Source organism: Scyliorhinus canicula, chromosome 5, assembly GCF_902713615.1.
Source record: "Scyliorhinus canicula chromosome 5, sScyCan1.1, whole genome shotgun sequence".
NCBI classification, from domain to species: domain Eukaryota; kingdom Metazoa; phylum Chordata; class Chondrichthyes; order Carcharhiniformes; family Scyliorhinidae; genus Scyliorhinus; species Scyliorhinus canicula.
The window spans coordinates 226,415,933-226,438,246 of record NC_052150.1 but is presented as its reverse complement, the minus strand read 5'-3'; the positions used below and the strand labels follow the sequence as shown (position 1 = coordinate 226,438,246).

The 22,314-nt window shown below is 44.7% G+C and overlaps 1 protein-coding gene across 1 annotated transcript in view; it reads right to left on the bottom strand.

Moving 5' to 3' along the window:
* Nucleotides 1–5,930: 5,930 nt before the first annotated feature.
* smpd5 (sphingomyelin phosphodiesterase 5) overlaps nucleotides 5,931–22,314 on the bottom strand; it is a 43,311-nt gene continuing 26,927 nt past the window's right edge. The window contains exons 4-8 of the mRNA XM_038798650.1: nucleotides 19,281–19,421; nucleotides 13,095–13,184; nucleotides 9,726–9,789; nucleotides 8,757–8,916; nucleotides 5,931–6,715 (exon numbers count right to left, since the gene is read on the bottom strand). Of these exons, the coding sequence (XP_038654578.1) occupies nucleotides 6,584–6,715; nucleotides 8,757–8,916; nucleotides 9,726–9,789; nucleotides 13,095–13,184; nucleotides 19,281–19,421 (587 nt within the window). The 3' untranslated portion in view covers nucleotides 5,931–6,583. The remainder of the gene's footprint in view (nucleotides 6,716–8,756; nucleotides 8,917–9,725; nucleotides 9,790–13,094; nucleotides 13,185–19,280; nucleotides 19,422–22,314) is intronic.

Below are 22,314 nucleotides of genomic sequence, written 5' to 3'. Positions count from 1 at the left end.
AGGTTAGGTGGATTGGCTATGCTAAATTGGCCTTAGTGTCCAAAAAGGGGTGAAGTTACAGGGATAAGTTGGAGGTGTGGGCTTAGTGGGGTGCTCTTTCCAGGGACCGGTGCAGACTCAATGTGCTAAATGGCCTCCTTCTGCACTGTAAATTCTATGACAGAAGGCTGCATTAATAGGACGCCAGTGTCCAGTGGTAAACCACACGGATCTGTGCTAAGTCCCTTATTATTTATCATTTATATAAATGACCTAGATGACTGTGGAGGGTAGGATCAGTAAGTTGGCAGATGACACACGAGACATAGAAGCAGAATTAGGCCAGGGATGATTCTTGTGAACCTCCTCTGGACTCTTTCCAAGGCCCCAGCACATCCTTCCTTAGATACGGGGCCAAAAACTGCTGACAATGCTCTAAATGGGGTCTGACCAGAGCCTTATATAGCCTCAGAAGTACATCCCTGGTCTTGTATTCTAGTCCTCTCGACATGCTAACATTGCATTTGCCTTCTTAACTGCCGACTGAACCTACACGTGAACCTGAAGAGAATTGTGAACAAGGACTCCCAAGTCCCTTTGTGCTTCTGATTTCCTAAGCATTTCCCCATTTTGAAAATAATCTATTCCTAAATTCCTCTGTCCAAAGTGCATAACCTCACACTTTTCCACATTGTATTTAATTTGCCACTTCATTGTCCACTCTCCCAGCTTGTCCAAGTCCTTCTGCAGTCCCTTGCTTCCTCAATACTACCTGTCCCTCTACAGATTTGTGTATAATCTGCAAACTTAGCAACAGTGCCTTCAGTTCCTTCTTTCAGATCATTAATTTATATTGTGAAAAGTTGTGGTCCCAGCACAGACTCCTGAGGCACACCACTAGTCACCGGCTGCCATTCTGAAAAAGATCCCTTTTTCCCTACTCTGCCTTCAGCCAATCCTCTATCCATGCCAGGATCGTACCCTTAAGAGCATGGGCTTTTGACTTATTTAACAGTCTCCTATGCGGCACCTTGTCAAAGGCCTTCTGGGAATCTAAATAAATCACGTCCACTGGTTCTCCTTTGTCTAACTTCCTTGTTACCTCCTCAAAGAACAGATTTGTCAGCTATGACGTCCCTTTGACAAAGCTGTGCTGACTCAGTCCTGTTTTACCATGCACTTCCAAGTACTCCGCGATCTCATCTTTAATAATGGACTCTAAAATCTTACCAATGACCGAAGTCAGGCTAACCGGCCTATAATTTGCCATCTTCTGCCTCCCTCCCTTCTTAAACAGTGGTGTTACATTAGCTACTTTCCAGTCCACTGGGACCCTCCCTGCCTCCAGTGATTCCTGAAAGATCATCACCAATGCCTCCACAATTTCCTCAGCTATCTCTTTTAGGACCCTTGGGTGTAGTCCAGGTGACTTATCCGCCGTCAGACCTTTCAGTTTCCCCAGAACCTTCTTAGTGATGGCCACTGCACTCACCTCTGTCCCCTGGTTCTCCTGGAGCTCTGGCATCCCACTGGTGTCTTCCACTGTGAAGTCTGATGCAAAGTAACTATTCAGTTCGTTTGCCATTTCTTTGTTTCCTATTATTACTTCTCCAGCCACGTTTTCCAGAGGTCCAATGTCTATTTTTGCCTCTTGCCTTCTATATATTGAAAAATCTTTCTATCATCTTTTATATTACTTTGGTGGGGGGGGGGGGGGGGGGTGTCAGGAGCTAAGTTACTCACTGTAGGATTCCTAACCTTTGACCTGCCCTGGTAGCCACAGTATTAATGTGGCTAGTCCAGTTCAGTTTCTGATCAATGGTAACCCCCAGGATGTTGATTGTGGGGGGATTCAGTGATGATAATGCCATTGAATGTGCGATGGTTTGATCCTCTCTTGTCAGAGATAGTCATTGCCTGGCACTTGTGTGACATGAATGTAACTTGTCAGCCCAAGCCTGTTGTCCAGGTCTTTCATAGAATTTACAGTGCAGAAGGAGGCCATTCGGCCCATCGAGTCTGCACCGGCTCTTGGAAAGAGCACCCTATCCAAACCCACACTTCCACCCTATTCCCATAACCCTGTAACCCCCACCCAACACTAAGGGCAATTCTGGACACTAAGGGCAATTTATCATGGCCAATCCACCTAACCTGCACATCTTTGGACTGTGGGAGGAAACCGGAGCACCCGGAGGAAACCCATGCACACACGGGGAGGGTGTGCAGACTCCACACAGTGACCCAAGCCAGATTCGAACCTGGGACCCTGGAGCTGTGAAGCAATTGTGCTATCCACAATGCTACCCTGGATGTGCAGAGTAGGTGGATTGGCCACGCTAAATTGCCCCTTAATTGGAAAAAAATTAATTGTGAATAAATGTATTAAAAAACTATTTGCAGTTGCAAATGACTATGTCAACATTTCTTTGTATGAATAGTCACAATGTAGTTTCAGGCTTTGAGCAGTAGGTGGCTCTGCAGAGTAAATCTCCGAAATCTGTCTCCCGACCACGTTGTTTAGTTTGGTTCGTCGATTGATTAATTTACAATTAATATATTGAAAGTCTTGTTTAGCCTTCGCTTTCCATGCGTTCTTGTGGTTAGGATTTTCTGATCTTAATTTGGTTTCTGCCAACGCAGCTGACCCTGACCTTGCATTGCATTTGGATGGCCTGACACTGGGAAGTATGAATACTGTCTTCACAAATGATGACACAAATCAGATCCCAGAAATGTTGGAGAATGAAAGGTTTAGTGAGAGGGAAGAACTGAGGGAGATCAACATTGGTAGAGAAATGGTGCTGGGAAAATTGATGGGATTGAAGGCAGATAAAACCCCAGGGACTGAGAATCTGTATCCCAGAGTGCTTAAGGAGGTGGCTCTGGAAATAGTGGATGCATTGGTGGTCATCTTCTGGGATTCTATAGACTCTGGAACTGTCCCTGCAGCTTGGAGGGTAGCTCACGTCACTCCGATATTCAAAAAGGGAGGTAGAGAGAAAACAGGGAATTATAGACCAGTAAGCCTAACATCGGTAGTGGGGAAAATGCTTGAATCCATTATCAAGGACTTTATAGCGGAACATTTAGAAAGCAGTGGCAGGATCAGTCAGTCAGCATGGATTTATGAAGGGAAAATCATGCTGGACAAATCTGTTGGAATTCTTTGAAGAGATAACCAGTACAGTTGACAAGGGGGAGCCAGTCGATGTGGTATATTTGGACTTTCAGAAGGTGTTTGACAAAAGTCCAGCATAAGAGATTATTGTGCAAATTTAAAGCGCATAGGATTGGGGGAAATGTATTGAGGTGGATAGAAAACTGGCTGGCAGAGAGGAAACAAAGAGTAGAGTTTAGTGGGCAGCACTGTAGCATTCTATAGACTCTGTCCCTGCAGATTGGAGGGTTAGCACAATGGCTTCACGGCACCAGGATGAGCAGAGTACAGATGGACACGTGGCAGCATATCATTTCTATAACAGCAATTTAGCTTAAGGAGGGGCAGAATGGCAGCTATTCAGCCCTGGATAGTTTGTACACAGGATGGGGAGGGATAAAAAAATGGGGATAGCATTATCGGTTAAAATAAAAAGGGGCAGTCACATTGGTAGGAGTGTAATATAGACCCCTAAATAATAGGAGTCAGAAGAGCAAAAATGGAATTGCAATAATAGGGCAGTAATCATGGGACTTCAACTACCCTAATATCAACTGGGGCACGAACAGTGTGAAGGGTGAACAGAGGACAAGATCCTGGAGCTGCATTCAAGAGAACTTTTTTAACCACCGCATAACAAGGCCAATGAGAGGGGGCACAATTCTAGATTTAGTCTTAGGGAATGAAGCTGGGCAAGTGGATAAAGTAACAGCATGGGACCATTTTGAGGATGGTGACCATAATACAGTTGGATTTAGCATCATTATGGAAAAAGAACAGGAGGAAAAAATCTAAATTGGGGAAGACAAATTTTACTCATCACTAGGAGACATTCAAAGGTCTAATTCTACACGGATAGTGAAGTCATGTCCCCACAAAGAAAAATGGTGGTAAATCTAGAGCCCCCTGGTTATTTAGAAGAATATAGGTCAAGGTAAAGCAGAAAAAGATTATGATCGTCACGAAAAGACAATCCTGCAGAATGCCTAGAGGGGTATAAAAAGTACGGGGTGGGGGGGGGGGGGGGGAAAGAGAGTAATAATGGAAATTAGGAAAACAAAGGATACGAAAATATTGGCAGGTAAAATCAAACAAAATCCCTAAGATTAAGAGCAAGAGAATAACTAAGGAAACAATAGGACTATCAGAGATGGACATGCCAATTTGTGGGTTGGTGCAGAAGTTGTGAGCAGCGTTCTCAATGAATACTTTTTCTCTCTCTTCACTAAGGAGTGGAGTGATGCAAACATTCAAGTTAAAGAGGAGCATGAAATATTAGATATACAGTAAGCAGTGAGAGAGGAAGTACTGGAGGGTGGTGGCATGCTTGAAGGAGGGTAAATCACCAGGGCCAGATGGATTGTATCCCAGGCTGTTAAAGGAAGCCAGGGAGAAAATAACAGATGCTGCGAGAATCTTTTTCCAATCCTCACGAGATACAGGCAAGGTACCAGAGGACTGGAAGTCTGTGAACATTGTATCATTATTTTAAAAAGGCCATAAATTATCGGCTGGTCAATCTGACATCAGCAGTGGGAAAATTATTGGAAACAATTGAGACACCAGATAATCTATCCGTACTAACTTAATAGAATTTTGAAGTAACAAGGAAGATTAATGAGGGTCATGCAGTAGATGTCATCTCCATGGATTTCAGTAAGGCATTTGACAATGTCCCGTAAGGCAGATGGTCAGGACAGTGATATCTCATGGGATACAGGGAAAGGTGGTGGGTTGGATCCACAATTAACTCAATGACAGGAAACAAAGGGCAATGGTTGATGGATGTTTTAGTGAATGAAAAATTGTTTCCAGTGGTTTTCCACAGGACTGAATGTTGGGGCCCTTGCTCTTTGTTATCTATATTAAGAATTTAGACTTAATTGTGGGTGGCATGACTGGGAAACTTGCAGATGACGCAAAAATTGCCATGCAGTTTATAGTGAAGAGGATAGCTGTCGACTCCAGAACGATATCAATGATTTGGTCAAGTGGGCAATGAAGTGGCAAATGGAATTCCATCTGGGAAAGTATGAGGGAGGGAAGGAAAACAATACTCAATAAATGGGAAGGTGTTGAGGGGGGTTTCAGGAAGTGCATGTCCACAGAGCCTTGAAAGTGGCAGAACAGGTGGGCAAGAAAACATATGGCCCTTTATTGGCCGAGGAATTGAATACAAAAACAGGAATGTAATTTTAAAGATGGAACTGCATACAATGCTGGTTAGGCCACAGTTGGAGATGTGTACAGTTCTGGTCATCACAGGAAGAAAATAATTCCTCTGGGAGAGTGCAAAGGAGGTTTAAAAGAATGTTGCTAGGACTGGAAATGTGCAGCCAGGCGGAAGGATCAAATAGGCTTGGGTTGTTTTCCTTAGAACAGGAGGCCAAGATGTACAAAATTATGAGGGGCACTGCACTGTTGGCATTCTATGGATCGATAGGGTAGACAGGAAAGAGTTGTTTCCACTGGTTAAGGGGTCAATTACCAGAGGGCATGGATTTAAGATGACTGGTCGAAGGATGAGAGAGGAGATGAGGGAAAAACCTTTTTACCCAGAGGGTGGCAGGTATCTTTATTTCACTGCCTACGTTGGTGGCCAAGACTAAAACATTCAACTTACTTAAAAAGAACGGTACATGGATCTGCATCTGAAGTGATGCTACCTGCAAGATTATGGAGCAGTTGAAAAATGGGAATGAGCGACTAGTTTCTTTTTTGGCTGGTGCAGACACGATGGTTCTGGATTATTCTTCCTGCCACATCAGCAATAAAAAGAGTCCAACACGTCTTGATTAAAGTGTCATTTATACAGTGCAAACAGAGGAAAACAGTAGGCGTAGGGCATCAAGACCCACTTAATGCTCCTCGCAATACCCTTCTTTACATCCACTAATATTAGATACAGGTCAGCATTAATGACACCTTGCACAAAGTGTTAGGTCTCTGGCTCTCCTGTGCCATCTTGTTTCCCTCTGGTTCTGTCGGAGACTTTGGCACACTCCTATTTCTCCCTTAGGGTAACTAGTAATCTCCGTGATAGCGGAAATGAGCAGTTTAAAATCAGTCCCATACTTCATCTGGTTCATTCCCACTGGTAATTAGGCAGTGAATCAGTCTCCATCTCAATTAAAGTTGCCCATCTCAATTAAAGGTGTTTTCCCATGAAAGTGGTGAATATCTATTTTCCTACCAGAGGTCGGTTCCTGTTTCTTGCCTCCACGATGAAAATTCACCCTAAGTGCTCCATTGTCTCTCAACAACATCCCTCACCTTGAAAAGCAGAGGAAATGTCAGAATAATCAAATTTCCTGTTCTGGCCAGTCTTAGTTTTATTTAGATTTCTTAAAAATGTAAGAACAAAGATTATTTATTCTGTATACTTCAAGGTTTTTGGCACTTGTCCCTGTTGATCCTTTTTCTGAGGGAGTGGCAAAGGGGTGGTCAAAGTTCATCGTCTAGGTCATCGTTGGCATCACCTTCCTCTGGTGCCATGGAAACGAAGAGTCTCATTCCGACAGGAAGGTGATCTGTTAGTCCAGCCAGCTGTGTGATAAAGGTGAACTCCTCCAGTTCCTGCCATGAAGAATGAATAAATCAGCAGAATCATTTCCCCCCATCAACAAATCGGGATTTTTTTCCCTCACAGTGGAAAACCTGATGGGTCAAATGGTCTCTTTCTGCATCATAAAGATTCTGTGATGAAACGGCATTCCCCTTACTCGGAGACTATATTCCCTGGTTCTAGACCTCCCCCAGTCAGAAGAAACATCCTTCCTGTATCTACCACGTCAAACCCTGCCAGAGTTGTATTTATTTTAGGGTGACATGGTGGTTAGCACTGCTGCATCACGGCGCCGAGGACCAGAGTTCGATCCTGGCACCGGGTCACTGTCTGTGTGGAGATTACACACTTTCCCTGCGTCTACGTGGGTCTCACCCTCACAACCCAAAGATGTTCAGGTTAGGTGAATTGACCATGATCAATTGCCCCTTAGGTGTCCAAAAGGTTAGCTCAGGTGGGGTTACTGGGATAAGGGAACAGAGTGGGAGCCTGACCCTTTCAGAGGGTCGGTGCAGACTCGATGGGCCGAATGGCCTCCTCCTGCACTGCAGTGATTCTCTGAAATGAGATGATCCCCCCACTCTTCTGAACTTCGGAAAGTAAAGGCCTAGTCTATTTAATCTTCCCTCACAGGACAATCCCTCCATCTCATGAATTACTTTAGTGAACTTTTGTTGCAATCCCTCCACAGCAAGTGCATCTTTTCTGGGCAAGGAGACCAATACGACAACATACTCTAGGTGTGGTCTCAACAAGGCTTTGTATAATTGCAGTAAGACATCTCCACTCAAACCTTTTTATAGTGTGGTGACCAGAACTAAACACAGTACTCTAGCTGTGGCCTAACCTGCATTTTAATCAGCTCCATCATAACCTCCCCACTCTTATATTCTATGCTTCGCTAATAAAGGCAAGTATCCCATATGCCTTCTTAACCAACTTATCTACCTGTCCTGTTGCCTTCAGGGAATCTATAGTCATGCACCCCAAGATCCCTCAGATGCTAACCACTGTCCTATCATGCTGCCCCATTTATTTAGTTGGTTGTTCATTTTGTTATCATGAAAATTTTCTTCAATAAAAATATAGGAAAAACCTCCTACATTCATGTCTAGATCATTAATGTACACAGCAAAGGACCCAGCACCGATCCCAGTGGTAAATCACAGGCTTCCAGTCACAAAAACAACCTTTGACCATCACGGTTTGCCTCCTACCACTAAGCCAATTTTGAATCCAATTTGCCCTGGATCAAATGGGCTCTTATCTTCTTGATCAGTCTCCCATGCAAGACCATGGCAAAAACCTTACTGAAGTCCACGTAGACTACATCAACTGCCCTCCCCTCATCTACACACCGAGTCACCACCTCAAAAAATTCAATCAAATTTGTAAGATTAATTCTGTCCCTCAGAATATTTTGCAAGTTTTCTCTATCACTGAAGCTAGACTCACTGGCATGTAATTTCATGGTTTTTCCCTACTTCCCTTCTTGAATAAACATACCACATTAGCTGTTCTCCAATCCTCTGGCACCTCTCCTGTGGCCAGAGAAGATTTAAAAATGGTCAGTGCCTCTGCAATCTCCTCCCACAGCAGCCTAGGAAACATTCCATCTGGGCCTGGGGATTTATCCACTTTTAAGCCCACTAAAATTGTTAATACCTCCTCCCTCTCGATGCTAATTTGTTCAAGTACATCACAGCTCCTCTCCTTGATTTCTATACCTACATCGTCCTTCTCCACAGTGAACACAGATGCAAACAACTCATTTAAAACCTCCCCTATGTCTTCTAGATCTATACACATTGCCACATTGGTCCTTAATGGGCCCTACTTTTTCCTTGGTCATCCCCTTGTCCTTCATAAACTTACATATTACGTAGGGATTTATCTTTATTTTACCCGCCAGTGCTTTTTTCATGCCCACTCTTCGGTCTCTTAATTTCTAACTAACCCCCTGCACTTTCTATACTCCTCTTGGGCATCCGCTGTTTTGAGCGGTGTTGGGTGAATGGGACTAGGAGAGTTGGGATAAGTCAGCAAACTCACAGTCGTCACTCCTTTTGCAACGGTGTCTTCCCGATACAGCAAGTAATCAATCCTGCGTCCACCTCCCACGTTCCTGGGTTCTGCGCTGTCAGTGGAGCTGACAGCAGGGTTCATGGGGAACGCCAGGTACTGTTTCCTTAATTCTTCAATTTCCAGGGCCCTGAATGGAATGAAAACGTTGTGTGTTTTGAACCCGGGATTATGCAACTATTTTCACTCAACTACCTTTGCAGCTATTCGCCAGGTGCCAGGTACCGAGACAGGCAGACACACAAAGTCCACTTATTGTTCAAAATTATTGAGCTATTTGAGTTTTTAAAAACTGCAAGGTAGGTAGCCCATTCAGAATAAAGAAATGAAAAAACAAATTTACATTCATTCCTTTCATCGGAAAGCACTGTACAACCAGATAATTACATTTTGAAATGTCGTCACTTATAATGTAGAAAATATGGCACCCAATTGATGCGAAGCTCGACCTCAAGCAACAATACGATAAATGACACAATCGTTCTAAATGTTCATTGAGGGATAAACATTGGCAAGGGACTAGGGAAAAGTCCCCAATTCCTCTTCAAAATGGTGCCATTTGATGCTGTCAGTCATCAAAACATTGGTTTAACATCTCATTCAGAAGATGGCACCTCCAGCAGAACAGCGTTCGCTGAATACCTGCATATATTATTGGTGTGGTCTCGCCAAAACCCTGTACAATGGTAGCAAAGCTTGCTTATTCTGGCATTAAAAGTTCCCTTGCAAGGAGACCAACATGCTATTGGTTTTCCTAATTGCTTGCCATGCCAGCCTAGGAATCCCAGCCTAGGAATGTGTATGACTTCGGAATCAGAAGTTAGTGGTTTCAAAGTCGAGAGCTGCCCAGTGAGCCCCAGCTGCCACACGTACAGGGAGTTTTGTAGTTGGGCTCAGTTCTGCTGCTGTTTATTCACGGCCTTTCTTGTCCATACTCACCTCTGCAGGTTTTCTGGGTTCATCACTGGGGTTTCATACATGGCCTTTTGTTCTAACAATGTACCTATCAAAAAAAGTATGACAATTTAGACAGTGGGAGGGGGGGGGGGGGGGGGGGTGAAGAAAGGTGGTATTGAGTAGAGCGCTGAGTGTTGGTGTACATGTGGAACCTGACATAGAAACAAAAGAGGAGATGACCATACAGTGGATTGAGCTTGCTCCACCATTCCAAGTTTTATTGTTGATCTTGGGCTTCCTCTGTTTTCCTGCCTGCTCCCCATATCCCTCGATTCCTTGAGACACAAGCCTTATATATAATTTTGAATGTTTCAATTAGATAGTCTTTCATTCTCCCAAATTGCAGAGAATACTGACCCAACCTACACAACCTCTCCACTCACTCACCATTTTACTCACTATCCTGACTTGGAAATATATCACCGTTCCTTCGCTGGGGCAAAACCCTGGAACTACCTGCCTAACAGCACTGTGGGTGCACTTACACCTCAGACTGCAGAGGTTCAAGGAGGCAGCTCACCACTACGTTCAAGGACAACTTGGGATAAATGTTTTCCGAAGCCAGCAACACCCACATCCCGTAAATTAATTTTTAAAAACTGTCTGATCCAAGGGAGCAATCTAGTGAACCTTCGCAGTACTGACTCCAAGGGAAGTATATCCTTCCTTAAACACGGAAGCCAAAACAGCTTACCTTTCCACCTTGCTTGGCATTAGTAAATTTAAGTACATTACTCAGTGTCTCTTTATCTAAGTTATGAATATTGATTGTAGATAACTGAAGCCTCAGTACTGATAATCTAATCTAATAATCTTATCTTTATTACTGTCACAAGTAGGCTTATATTAACACTGCAATGAAGTTACTGTGAAAATGCCCTAGTCGCTTGCTCGGGTTGACAGAGGGAGAATTCAGAATGTCCAATTCACCTAACAGCAAGTCTTTCGGGACTTGTGGGAGGAAAGCGGAGCACCCGGAGGAAACACACGCCGACACAGGGAGAACGTGCAGACTCCGCACTGACAGTGACCAAGCCGTGAATTGAACCTGGGACCCTGGCGCTGTGAAGCAACTGTGCTAACCACTTATAGCACTCCCAAATCTTCACATAACTTTTCCTCTCCCCGAAGCATTGTAATGCCTGAAACTCAGACTCCAGCTTGGCAACTTGGAGCTGAACTTCTTCGAGCTGCGGACACTCATGCCAGATGTTGTCGTGGCTCACATGTGTTCGCCAGGGTAATGTGGCAAAAGTGACACCTATTTCAAAGTCAAACTTGCAAGTTGAACAAATGGCTTGGGCTCGGAGATTACCACTAAACTGATTACAGTAAAGCTACCCTGCAGGATAATGGCTGTGCCGATCAGGTGATTCCTTACTCTAGATCACACATACTTGTTATAAGCTTAATGCCACCACGTTTAGACCAGAAAGGGCCCAGTCTACCTCAAATCACCCAGCAACGGCACAAAATCTCAAATCTCAGCAACAGATGAAGTTGCCTGTTTAAAGCTGGTACTATGCAACTACAACACGAATGCTGTTTTCCCATTTACATAATGCGGTGTTAAAAGCCAAAATGACATTCTGCCTACCACAGAAATCAGCAGTGAGGCATATGGATTTCAATGGCAATGGAAGGCCAGGTATGTAGACCATATGTCCTAACAACTGACAGGTGGATTGCATCAAACAACATGCCCTTTTGGCTGTTCACCATAGGCAATGTATTCACAGTACTCAACCAACCCGTGCTTACAGAATTCAGAACAGAATGTCTAACGATAGGTGTGATTCTGCAATCGGGCAGCACTTGCTGAACAATTCAGGGTGTGCTGAAAATTACAGTAACAACCAATTTACGATTATCAGTAAGGCTCACATTGTAGCTCATTTATATTCATAGTGATGGAATAGGCCCTCATTTTTATAAAAATATATCCTCATCAAGCCTATTTTTAAAATTTAAAACTGGGCTTTGCTGAATAAAGAAGGCATGGTAGCACAGTGATTAGCACTGCTGCCTCATCGCGCCAGGGACTCGGGTTCAATTCCAGCCTTGGAAGTTTGTGTACATTGTCCCAGTGTCTGCGTGGGTTTCCTTCAGGTGCTCCTGAGCTTCAGGCTGTGGTGGCTCTATGTCCCATTCTTGCCTTTTCTAAAACTGGATTTAAAACCAGTCCAGGTGACGATTTATTGTCCTTCCCAGAGGGGTTGTATAAATCACCTGGGCAGGTTTATTGGAGGACTTTAAATCCCTTTATGTAGGAAGCACCTAGTCCCATCCACAAAGACAGTTAGTAATCTAAAGCTTTACTCTGTCTCAAGCTGGCACAGTGGCTGGCACTGCTGCCTCACAGCACCAGGGACCCGGGTTCAATTCCAGCCTTGGTGACTGTCTGTGTGGAGGTAGCACATTCTCGTGTCCGTGTGGGCTTCTTCCTGGTGCTCCGGTTTCCTCCCACAGTTCAAAGTGGTGCAGGTTAGGTGGATTGGCCATCTAAATTGCCCCATAGTGTCCAGGGATGTGCAGGTTAGGTAAAGTTATGAGATCAAGGGGAGAGGGAAGGGGAGTGGGCCTAGGTAGGGTGGCTCTTTTGAAGGGATGGTGCTAACTCGATGGGCCAACTCAGAACTCTCCTTCTGAAACATCGGGATTCTATGGATGGATTCTGAGCCATGATAATCAGGAAAATATTCATTCATCCTGGGCATGAACAAAACTGCAGTTGAAACACATCATCACCCCTACCATTTACCATGCTCACATTTAACATCAGGCAGCTGCTTATATTTACCAAACAGCAATAATCATTTCAAAGTTGCCAGTTATTGCATCTTAAGTACTCCGCCTGTTCTGCACTGAAACATCTGTGTTTATTCATTAGCGCCGCTCATTAAGGTACACTGAATACAAGAACCAGCGTAAGTACTGAAGTGTATAATACCTTCTGTATCCTTTAACCTTTCTAATCACGGTATTTAACGGGGGGGGGGGGGGGGGGGGGGGGGTTGTTCTTTTTTGTTTTTTTTTAAATTGTTAATTTTTTTTGTTAATATTTTCTGTTATTGATATTTTGTGAAAATTTGAATAAAAATTATTTAAAAAAATAAAACCTTTCTAATCACCTACAAGTGGAATGGTGTGGGGTTACAGTTTGTGTTAAACACAGAGTGGAGTAACGAAAGTGAATGCAATTGATTTACTGCCTTGGTGCTATATCGTTACACGGCTAATACATTTATTCCACAAACCCTCTTCCTGCCCCCTTTATAAATGGTGGGGTACTGTGTATAAATCAGATGACTGACCTCACCGAATGACTGATCAAGTACAGTGAGTACTAACCTATGACCCCAGGTTTCTCTTTTCCCGGTCCAAAACCACAGGGATCTTTATACATTTTGAGTATCTGGTGCTGCTGTTCCAACTGATCTTCTAGAAGAAGAAAAAGTGGTCAAGGATGTTGGTTATTTTCCATCCAGTGAAGTTAGCATCATCTGGTCTGAATAGGATCCTCTGATGGTTCAAGATGGCGTTACACTGAATTTGACCTATTTTAATCAGTTTTAACTTACTAAATTAGATAACCTTTTTCCCCCAAATGCTTATTATCCAGATAAATTATTCCAACTATTATATTATTACACTACAGACAGTAAGGTTAAAGGTGGGCTCTTCCAATTCTATTTTACCTTTTAATAAGTGCGAAGCAGTGGCATAGTGGTATTGTCACTGGACCAGTAATTCAGAGATCAAGAGTACTCTGGGGTCCCAGATTCAAATCCCGCCACTGCAGATGGTGAAATTTGAATTCATTAAAAGTCTAATGATGACCATGAAACCATTGTAAAATCCATCTGGTTCACTAATGTCCTTTAGGGAAGTAAATCTGCCGCCCTTACCTGGTCTGGCCTACCTGTGACTCCAAACCCACAGCAATGTGGTTGATTCTGAACTGCCCCTCAAGGGCAATTAGGGATGCAATGTTCCTCCTGCAGGATGTTTGAGGTGAGGGATGCTGTTAGTGTCCCTGCTGATTTTACCTGCAGGAAGTGCAGCCAGCTCCAGCTCCTACAAGACCGAGTTATGGTACTGGAGCTGGAGTTGGATGAACTTCGGATCATTCGGGAGGCAGAGGTGGTCATAGATAGGAGCTTCAGGGAAGTAGTTACACCAAAGACTGGAGATAGATGGGTAACTGTAAGAGGGACTGGGAAGAAGCAGACAGTGCAGGGACCCCCTGCGGTCGTTCCCCTGAGTAACAAGTATACCGTTTTGGATACTTGTGGGGGGGACGACTTACCAGGAGTAAGCCATGGGGTGCGGAACTCTAGCACGGAGTCTGTCCCTGTTGCTCAGAAGGGAAGGGGGGAGAGGAGCAGAGCATTAGTAATTGGGGACTCAATAGTCAGGGGCACAGATAGGAGATTTTGTGGGAGCGAGAGAGACTCACGTTTGGTATGTTGCCTCCCAGGTGCAAGGGTAAGTGATGTCTCGGATCGTGTTTTTCGGGTCCTTAAGGGGGAGGGGGAGCAGCCCCAAGTCGTAGTCCACATTGGCACTAACGACATAGGTAGGAAAGGGGACAAGGATGTCAGGCAGGCCTTTAGGGAGCTAGGATGGAAGCTCAGAGCGAGAACAAACAGAGTTGTTATCTCTGGGTTGTTGCCCGTGCCACGTGATAGTGAGACGAGGAATAGGGAGAGAGAGCAATTAAACACGTGGCTACAGGGATGGTGCAGGCGGGAGGGATTCAGATTTCTGGATAACTGGGGCTCTTTCTGGGGAAGGTGGGACCTCTATAGACAGGATGGTCTACATCTGAACCTAAGGGGCACCAATATCCTGGGGGGGAGATTTGTTAGTACTCTTTGGGGGGGTTTTAAACTAATTCAGCAGGGGCATGGGAACCTGGATTGTAGTTTTGGGGTGCGAGAGATTGAGAGTAGAGAGGTCAGGAGCACAGATTTGACTTCGCAGGAAAGCGGCAGTGTTCAGGTAGGTGGTTTGAAGTGTGTCTATTTCAATGCCAGGAGTATACGAAATAAGGTAGGGGAACTGGCAGCATGGGTTGGTACCTGGGACTTCGATGTTGTGGCCATTTCAGAGACATGGATAGAGCAGGGACAGGAATGGTTGTTGCAGGTTCCGGGGTTTAGGTGCTTTAGTAAAGTCAGAGAAGGGGGCAAAAGAGGGGGAGGTGTGGCGCTGCTAGTCAAGGACAGTATTACGGTGGCAGAAAGGGTGCAAGATGGGGACTCTTCTTCCGAGGTAGTATGGGCTGAGGTTAGAAACAGGAAAGGAGAGGTCACCCTGCTGGGAGTTTTCTATAGGCCACCTAATAGTTCTAGAGATGTAGAGGAAAGGATGGCGAAGATGATTCTGGAAAAGAGCGAAAGTAACAGGGTAGTTGTTATGGAAGACTTTAACTTTCCTAATATTGACTGGAAAAGATATAGTTCGAGTACATTGGATGGGTCGTTCTTTGTACAATGTGTGCAGGAGGGTTTTCTGACACAATATGTTGACAGGCCAACAAGAGGTGAGGCCACTTTGGATTTGGTTTTGGGTAATGAACCAGGCCAGGTGTTAGATCTGGAGGTAAGTGAACACTTTGGAGACAGTGACCACAATTCGGTGACCTTTACATTAGTGATGGAAAGGGATAAGTATACCCCGCAGGGCAAGAGTTATAGCTGGGGGAAGGGCAATTATGATGCCATTAGACATGACTTAGGATGTGTAGGTTGGAGAAGTAGGCTGCAAGGGTTGGGCACACTGGATATGTGGAGCTTGTTCAAGGGACAGCTATTGCGTGTTCTTGATCAGTACGTACCAGTCAGACAGGGAGGAAAGGGTAGAGTGAGGGAACCGTGGTTTACCAAAGAAGTGGAATCTCTTGTTAAGAGGAAAAAGGAGGCCTATGTGAAGATGAGGCGTGAAGTTTCAGTTGGGGCGCTTGATAGTTACAGGGAAGCGAGGAAGGATCTAAAGAGAGAGCTAAGACGAGCAAGGAGGGGACATGAGAAGTCTTTGGCAGGTAGGATCAAGGAAAACCCAAAAGCTTTCTATAGGTATGTCAGGAATAAAAGAATGACTAGGGTAAGAGTAGGGCCAGTCAAGGACAGTGGTGGGAAGTTGTGTGTGGAGGCTGAGGAGATAAGCGAGATACTAAATGAATACTTTTTGTCAGTATTCAGTCAGGAAAAAGATAATATTGTGGAGGAGAATGCCGAGACCCAGGCTATTAGAATAGATGGCATTGAGGTGAGTAGGGAAGAAGTGTTGGCAATTCTGGACAAGGTGAAAATAGATAAGTCCCCGGGGCCTGATGGGATTTATCCTAGGATTCTCTGGGAAGCCAGGGAAGAGATTGCTGAGCCTTTGGCTTTGATTTTTAGGTCATCATTGGCTACAGGAATAGTGCCAGAGGACTGGAGGATAGCAAATGTGGTCCCTTTGTTCAAGAAGGGGAGTAGAGATAACCCCGGTAACTATAGGCCGGTGAGCCTAACATCTGTGGTGGGTAAAGTCTTGGAGAGGATTATAAAAGATACGATTTATAATCATCTAGATAGGAATAATATGATTAGGGATAGTCAGCATGGTTTTGTGAAGGGTAGGTCATGCCTCACAAACCTTATCGAGTTCTTTGAGAAGGTGACTGAACAGGTGGACGAGGGTAAAGCAGTTGATGTGGTGTATATGGATTTCAGTAAAGCGTTTGATAAGGTTCCCCACGGTCGGCTATTGCAGAAAATACGGAGGCTGGGGATTGAGGGTGATTTAGAGATGTGGATCAGAAATTGGCTAGTTGAAAGAAGACAGAGAGTGGTGGTTGATGGGAAATGTTCAGAATGGAGTTCAGTTACGAGTGGCGTACCACAAGGATCTGTTCTGGGGCCGTTGCTGTTTGTCATTTCTATAAATGACCTAGAGGAGGGAGCAGAAGGATGGGTAAGTAAATTTGCAGACGACACTAAAGTCGGTGGAGTTGTAGACAGTGCGGAAGGATGTTGCAGGTTACAGAGGGACATAGATAAGCTGCAGAGCTGGGCTGAGAGGTGGCAAATGGAGTTTAATGTGGAGAAGTGTGAGGTGATTCACTTTGGAAAGAATAACAGGAATGCGGAATATTTGGCTAATGGTAAAATTCTTGGTAGTGTGGATGAGCAGAGGGATCTCGGTGTCCATGTACATAGATCCCTGAAAGTTGCCACCCAGGCTGATAGGGTTGTGAAGAAGGCCTATGGTGTGATGGCCTTTATTGGTAGAGGGATTGAGTTCCGGAGCCATGAGGTCATGTTGCAGTTGTACAAAACTCTAGTACGGCCGCATTTGGAGTATTGCGTACAGTTCTGGTCGCCCCATTATAGGAAGGACGTAGAAGCTTTGGAACGGGTGCAGAGGAGATTTACCAGGATGTTGCCTGGTATGGAGGGAAAATCTTATGAGGAAAGGCTGATGGACTTGAGGTTGTTTTCGTTAGAGAGAAGAAGGTTAAGAGGTGACCTAATAGAGGCATACAAAATGATCAGAGGGTTAGATAGGGTGGACAGCGAGAGCCTTCTCCCGCGGATGGAGGTGGCTATCACGAGGGGACATAGCCTTAAATTGAAGGGTAATAGATATAGGACAGAGGTCAGAGGTGGGTTTTTTACGCAAAGAGTGGTGAGGCCGTGGAATGCCCTACCTGCAACAGTAGTGAACTCGCCAACATTGAGGGCATTTAAAAGTTTATTGGATAAGCATATGGATGATAAGGGCATAGTGTAGGTTAGATGGCCTTTAGTTTTTTTCCATGTCGGTGCAACATTGAGGGCCGAAGGGCCTGTACTGCGCTGTATCGTTCTATGTTCTATGTTCTATGTTCTATGGGCAATAAATGCTGGCCAGCCAGCAATGCCCACATCCCACAAACAATAAAAAAGTGTTCAGAAGCAGCTGACTTTTTCTTCAAAGCCCAACTAGTTCAATAATATCTCAAAACAAAGCAAATAACTGCAGATGCTGGAAATCTGAAATAATGACAGGAAATGCTGGATAAACTCAGCAGGTCTGGCAGCATCTGTGGAGAGAGAAACAGAGTTAATGTTTAGAGTCCACATGACCCTTCTTCAGAGCTAAAGAAGGATAGGAATGTAATTAATTATATAGTTGGAGGGGGTGGGGCAGAATGAAAGGTCAGAGATAGGTCAGAGCTAAGGAGAGATTGACAAAGATGTCATAGGCATAAGACAAAGGGGGTGTTAATGGTGCCATTAAGGACTGAAGTGTTAACAGTGGCATAAAGGTACGATAGCGGAATGTGTTAATAGGAGACCAAAGGTCAGTGCCCAGTGGAAGCAAAACTGAGGAAAAGGTTTCCCCCTCCATCTTTATCCCACTTTGTTTATTGGTTCCCTTAGCTTGTCCGAACATATTCCTACCTCTTCCCCCACAGGGCCACGTGTCCCTTGTTTTCAGTTTTGCTTCCATTTCAGTTCTGTAGAAGGACATGACAGGGCGCTGCCAGATCTGCTGAGTTTATTCAGCATTTTCTGTTTTCAATTTGATAATATCCTGTACTGAAAGGAATTTGCAGTCCCATGCCAAGTTGGCCCCCTCTTCCCTGCTTCTGAAGTAGCCGAGTGAGCCAGTTCAATATATCAAACTGATTCCAGCGAATCAAACAGGTCACCCACATGGTAATAAATACCAGCCCTGCCATACACCCTCAGATCCTGGGAATCATTTCAATTGATAAAAATAAAGGCCAACCTGCACACAGATGACTAATTATAACAAACATTTACTTAGTGCCTTTTGATATGAACAGGTGCACCAAGTCACTTCACAGGAGCATTATAAACAAAATACGACATTGAACCGCATGAGGGGAACAAAGGCTTGGTCAAAGAGGTAGGTAATGAACATCTTAAAGAAGGAAAGAGAGGTCGAGGCAGAGAGGGAATTCCAGAGCTTAGGGCCGAGGTAACTAAGGGCACAGCCACCAATGCTGGAGTGATTCTAATTGGCAGCGTAGAGAGGTTGGAATTAGCGGAGCAATTACCCCGGAGGGTTGCAAGGCTGAAAGAGATTAGTGATTTGGAGGGGCTAAAGCCATAGTAGGATGTTCAAATAAAGGCACTGTTTTATTAGGAACCAATGTAGGTCAGAGAGCATAAAGGGATAGGAGAACAGGAACAGGATTTGGGAAGACACGAGCAGCAGAATTTGGAAGACCTGAAGTTTACAGAGTCGCGCCTAGAGGCAGCGAGCAAAAGCACGATCGAGGGTTTAGTAGCAGATGAGCTGAGACAGAGGTGGAGTCAGCCAATGTTAAGTACGTGGAAGTAGGTGATCTTTGTGATGGCAGGACTATGAATTTGGAAGTTCATCTTGGGATCAAATGTGACACCAAAAAGCAAAAAGTTAAGCAGCGTGGCTTAACCTCAAAACTTTCCATGAAGGATTAGATGATAACATAGGCAAGGATGGGCTATCACTGGCAGAGCATTATCATTTTCAAGTGTATCGACAGACACTCACCCAGTGAGCAGTTGTCAAAGTTGAAATCCCCACAAAGAACATCGAACACAACCTTCTCATCCTCACTCCTGGATGTACTCTGGAACTCGCTGATCCACACCACCATGTAACTGAGCTGGCTTTGACGAATGTGGAAGTCCTCTGGAAGAGACATATGGAATTGAAGCCAGGCAAACACTCAAAATTCATGGAGCATTCCCTTGGCTGCAATTTAAAAACAGAAATTCCCCATTTTCCCGTTGAGACTTCAGGAATGAAAACTGCTCAAATTTCATTTCACAAATATCCAGACGCCTTGTTCAAACTTTTCAGATTGGCTGCATTTGCTGCCAGTGCTGTGCATATTCAGTTTGAAGCTCATGTATACGGCTATCATCTTTATGGGGGCAGTCTGCAGCAGGGCACATGCAGTCATCACTGTTCCTAGCAGCAAGTGTAAATTTCTGTCCTGGATGGAGTGTAATGAATTTTGGAACTCGTCTTACACGGGATTAGAAATATCAACAGACAGGAAACAAAAATCTTTTGCGTGTGGAATATTTGACTACAGCCAAGTTGGTCAGTTTTTCAACTGTCCCACTGTGTAATGTAAGACTCAATGTTAGAGGCCACGCTCGCCCTCACTCAGCCATCTGGAGTCATCACTGCATCGTGCAGACTGTATTGTAGCATTTCAGCTACAACTTCTGCTGCCTCCATTTAGGTTGCAGGACAGCTGTAAATGATGATTCTGCTATTCTCATTCACCCCTTTCCATTTGTTCCACTGGAAGTCTGATGATGCAGTGGGTAGCATGGCTGCTCCAAGTCAGAGGTGAGGTGAGAGCGACTTTTCTTGATATTGAGGCAGCATTTAACAGTGTAGTGCAAAGGGAGATTTAGGCATCATTAGATGATAGATATTACACTGAAGCCAGTTTTAAAACTTTAGAGGATACAGAGTTACACAGTTCTGACTGGGGAAAAAGAAACTGCTAAAAGTGTAAAATACAAGGACACAATTTGTCTCTGAAGAGGCCAGTTCCAGGGGTGGGATTTGCAGCTGTTTGGTCTGAAGGATTGTTGCTCAATGTGGTACACTACCATTTGCTGTGCCTCCAATCTGTCTATTGATAACAGCGGGGAGGATAGGCATCCACGCCTTGACAGGAGCCATTAAAACGGCAGGGGGAGGTGATCAATGGCTACAGCCTTGATGTCAGACTACCCATATTACTAATTGCAAACCAATATGCATGCTTTTGTAATGATTGGATAGTTTAATTAACCTTGCGGACCTTAAACGAAAGAGAAAATGCTGGAAAATCTCAGCAAGTCTGGCAGCATCTGTAGGGAGAGAAAAGAGCTAATGTTTCGAGTCCGATTACTCTTTGTCAAAGCTCTTTTCTCTCCCTACAGATGCTGCCAGACTTGCTGAGATTTTCCAGCATTTTCTCTTTCGTTTCAGATTCCAGCATCTGCAGTAATTTGCTACGGCGCTGAGGACCAGGTTCGCTCCCAGCCCCGGGTTGATGTCCGTGTGGAGTTTGCACATTCTCCCCGTGTCTGCGTGGGTCTCACCCTCACAACCCAAAGATATGCAGGGGAGGTGGATTGGCCACACTAAATTGCCCATTAATTGGAAAAAAAATAACTGTCTGTACTATTGTTGAATCTGGGCTTTTCTGTGTCCCCCTTGGAATGCCAGAGGACCTCACTATAGCTTGAATATACTGGGTCCTTTACTCTTAGAGTCTTCGCCTGGTTTCTCATGAGTGGGTGAATGAAGTACACCAAGGTCAAATAGCTGTACTTTTCTTCGCAACTGTAGCATCAAGGAGTGGCAAAACTGGAGTCAATGGGAATGGGACGGATACACTCCGCTGGTTAGAGTCATACCTGGCACAAAGTAAGATGGTTTTGGTGGTTGGAAGTCAATCATCTGGGCACTGCAGGAACTCATCAAGGTTCCTTAGGCAGTGGGCAGCATGGTGGCGCAGTGGTTAGCACTGCTGCCTCACAGCACCCAGGTTCAATCCCAGCCCCGGCCGTATGGAGTTTGCACATTCTCCCCGTGTCTGCGTGGGTCTCACCCCCACAACCCAAAGATGTGCAGGGAGGAGTGTATCAGCATGGAAAGTAGATTAAAGGTTAGGAAATGTAGTAGGGATAAATGGGCTATTTTCAGGTTGAAAGGCTGACTAGTAGGTGGCGCAAGAATTAGTGCTGGGGTGCCATATCTACAATGTAGGTCAATGACTTAGGTGAAGAAATGAAGTGTAACGTTGACAGTAGAATCATAGAATTTACAGTGCAGAAGAAGGGCATTCGACCCAACGAGTCTGCACCAGCTCTTGGAAAGAGCACCCAACTTAACCCCACATCTCCACTCCATCCCATAACCCAGTAACCCCACCTAACCTTGTTTTTGGACATGGAAAAAGCACGCTACTAAAGCCCACATCCACCCCATCCCGTAACCCCACCTCACCTTTATTGGACACTAAGGGCAATTTAGCACGGCCAATCCACTTAGCCTGCACATCTTTGGGCCTGTGGGAGGAAACCGGAGCACCCGGAGGGAACCCACGCAGACACAGGGAGAACGTGCAAACTCCGCACAGACAGTGACCCAAGCCGGGAATCGAACCTGGGACCCTGGAGCTGTGAAGCAACAGTGCTAACAACTGTGCTACAAAGCTAAATGGTAAACTAAGCTGTTAGGGAGGACAGAGTCTGCAAAGGGATGTTGTTGGCTGAAATGATTGTGAAAGAAGGTGTCATATATGGAGTAGGGTGAGGAAATACTTTGGTGGGAAGAATAGAAAACTATAATTTATTTTTAATAGTAAGAGTTGAGCAAAATGTTGGTGTTCAAGGGGATTTCAATGTCCTTCTACAGAAAACACAAAACTAACGTGCCTGCTCCAGGAACACCTACTAGAGATGCCAGTCTTCACTCCTGGAGATAACAAAAGACCGTATGACTTGGGGCAGGAGCATAATTAGCCACTCAGCCCATCGAGTCTGCTCCGCCATTCAATCATGGCTGATAT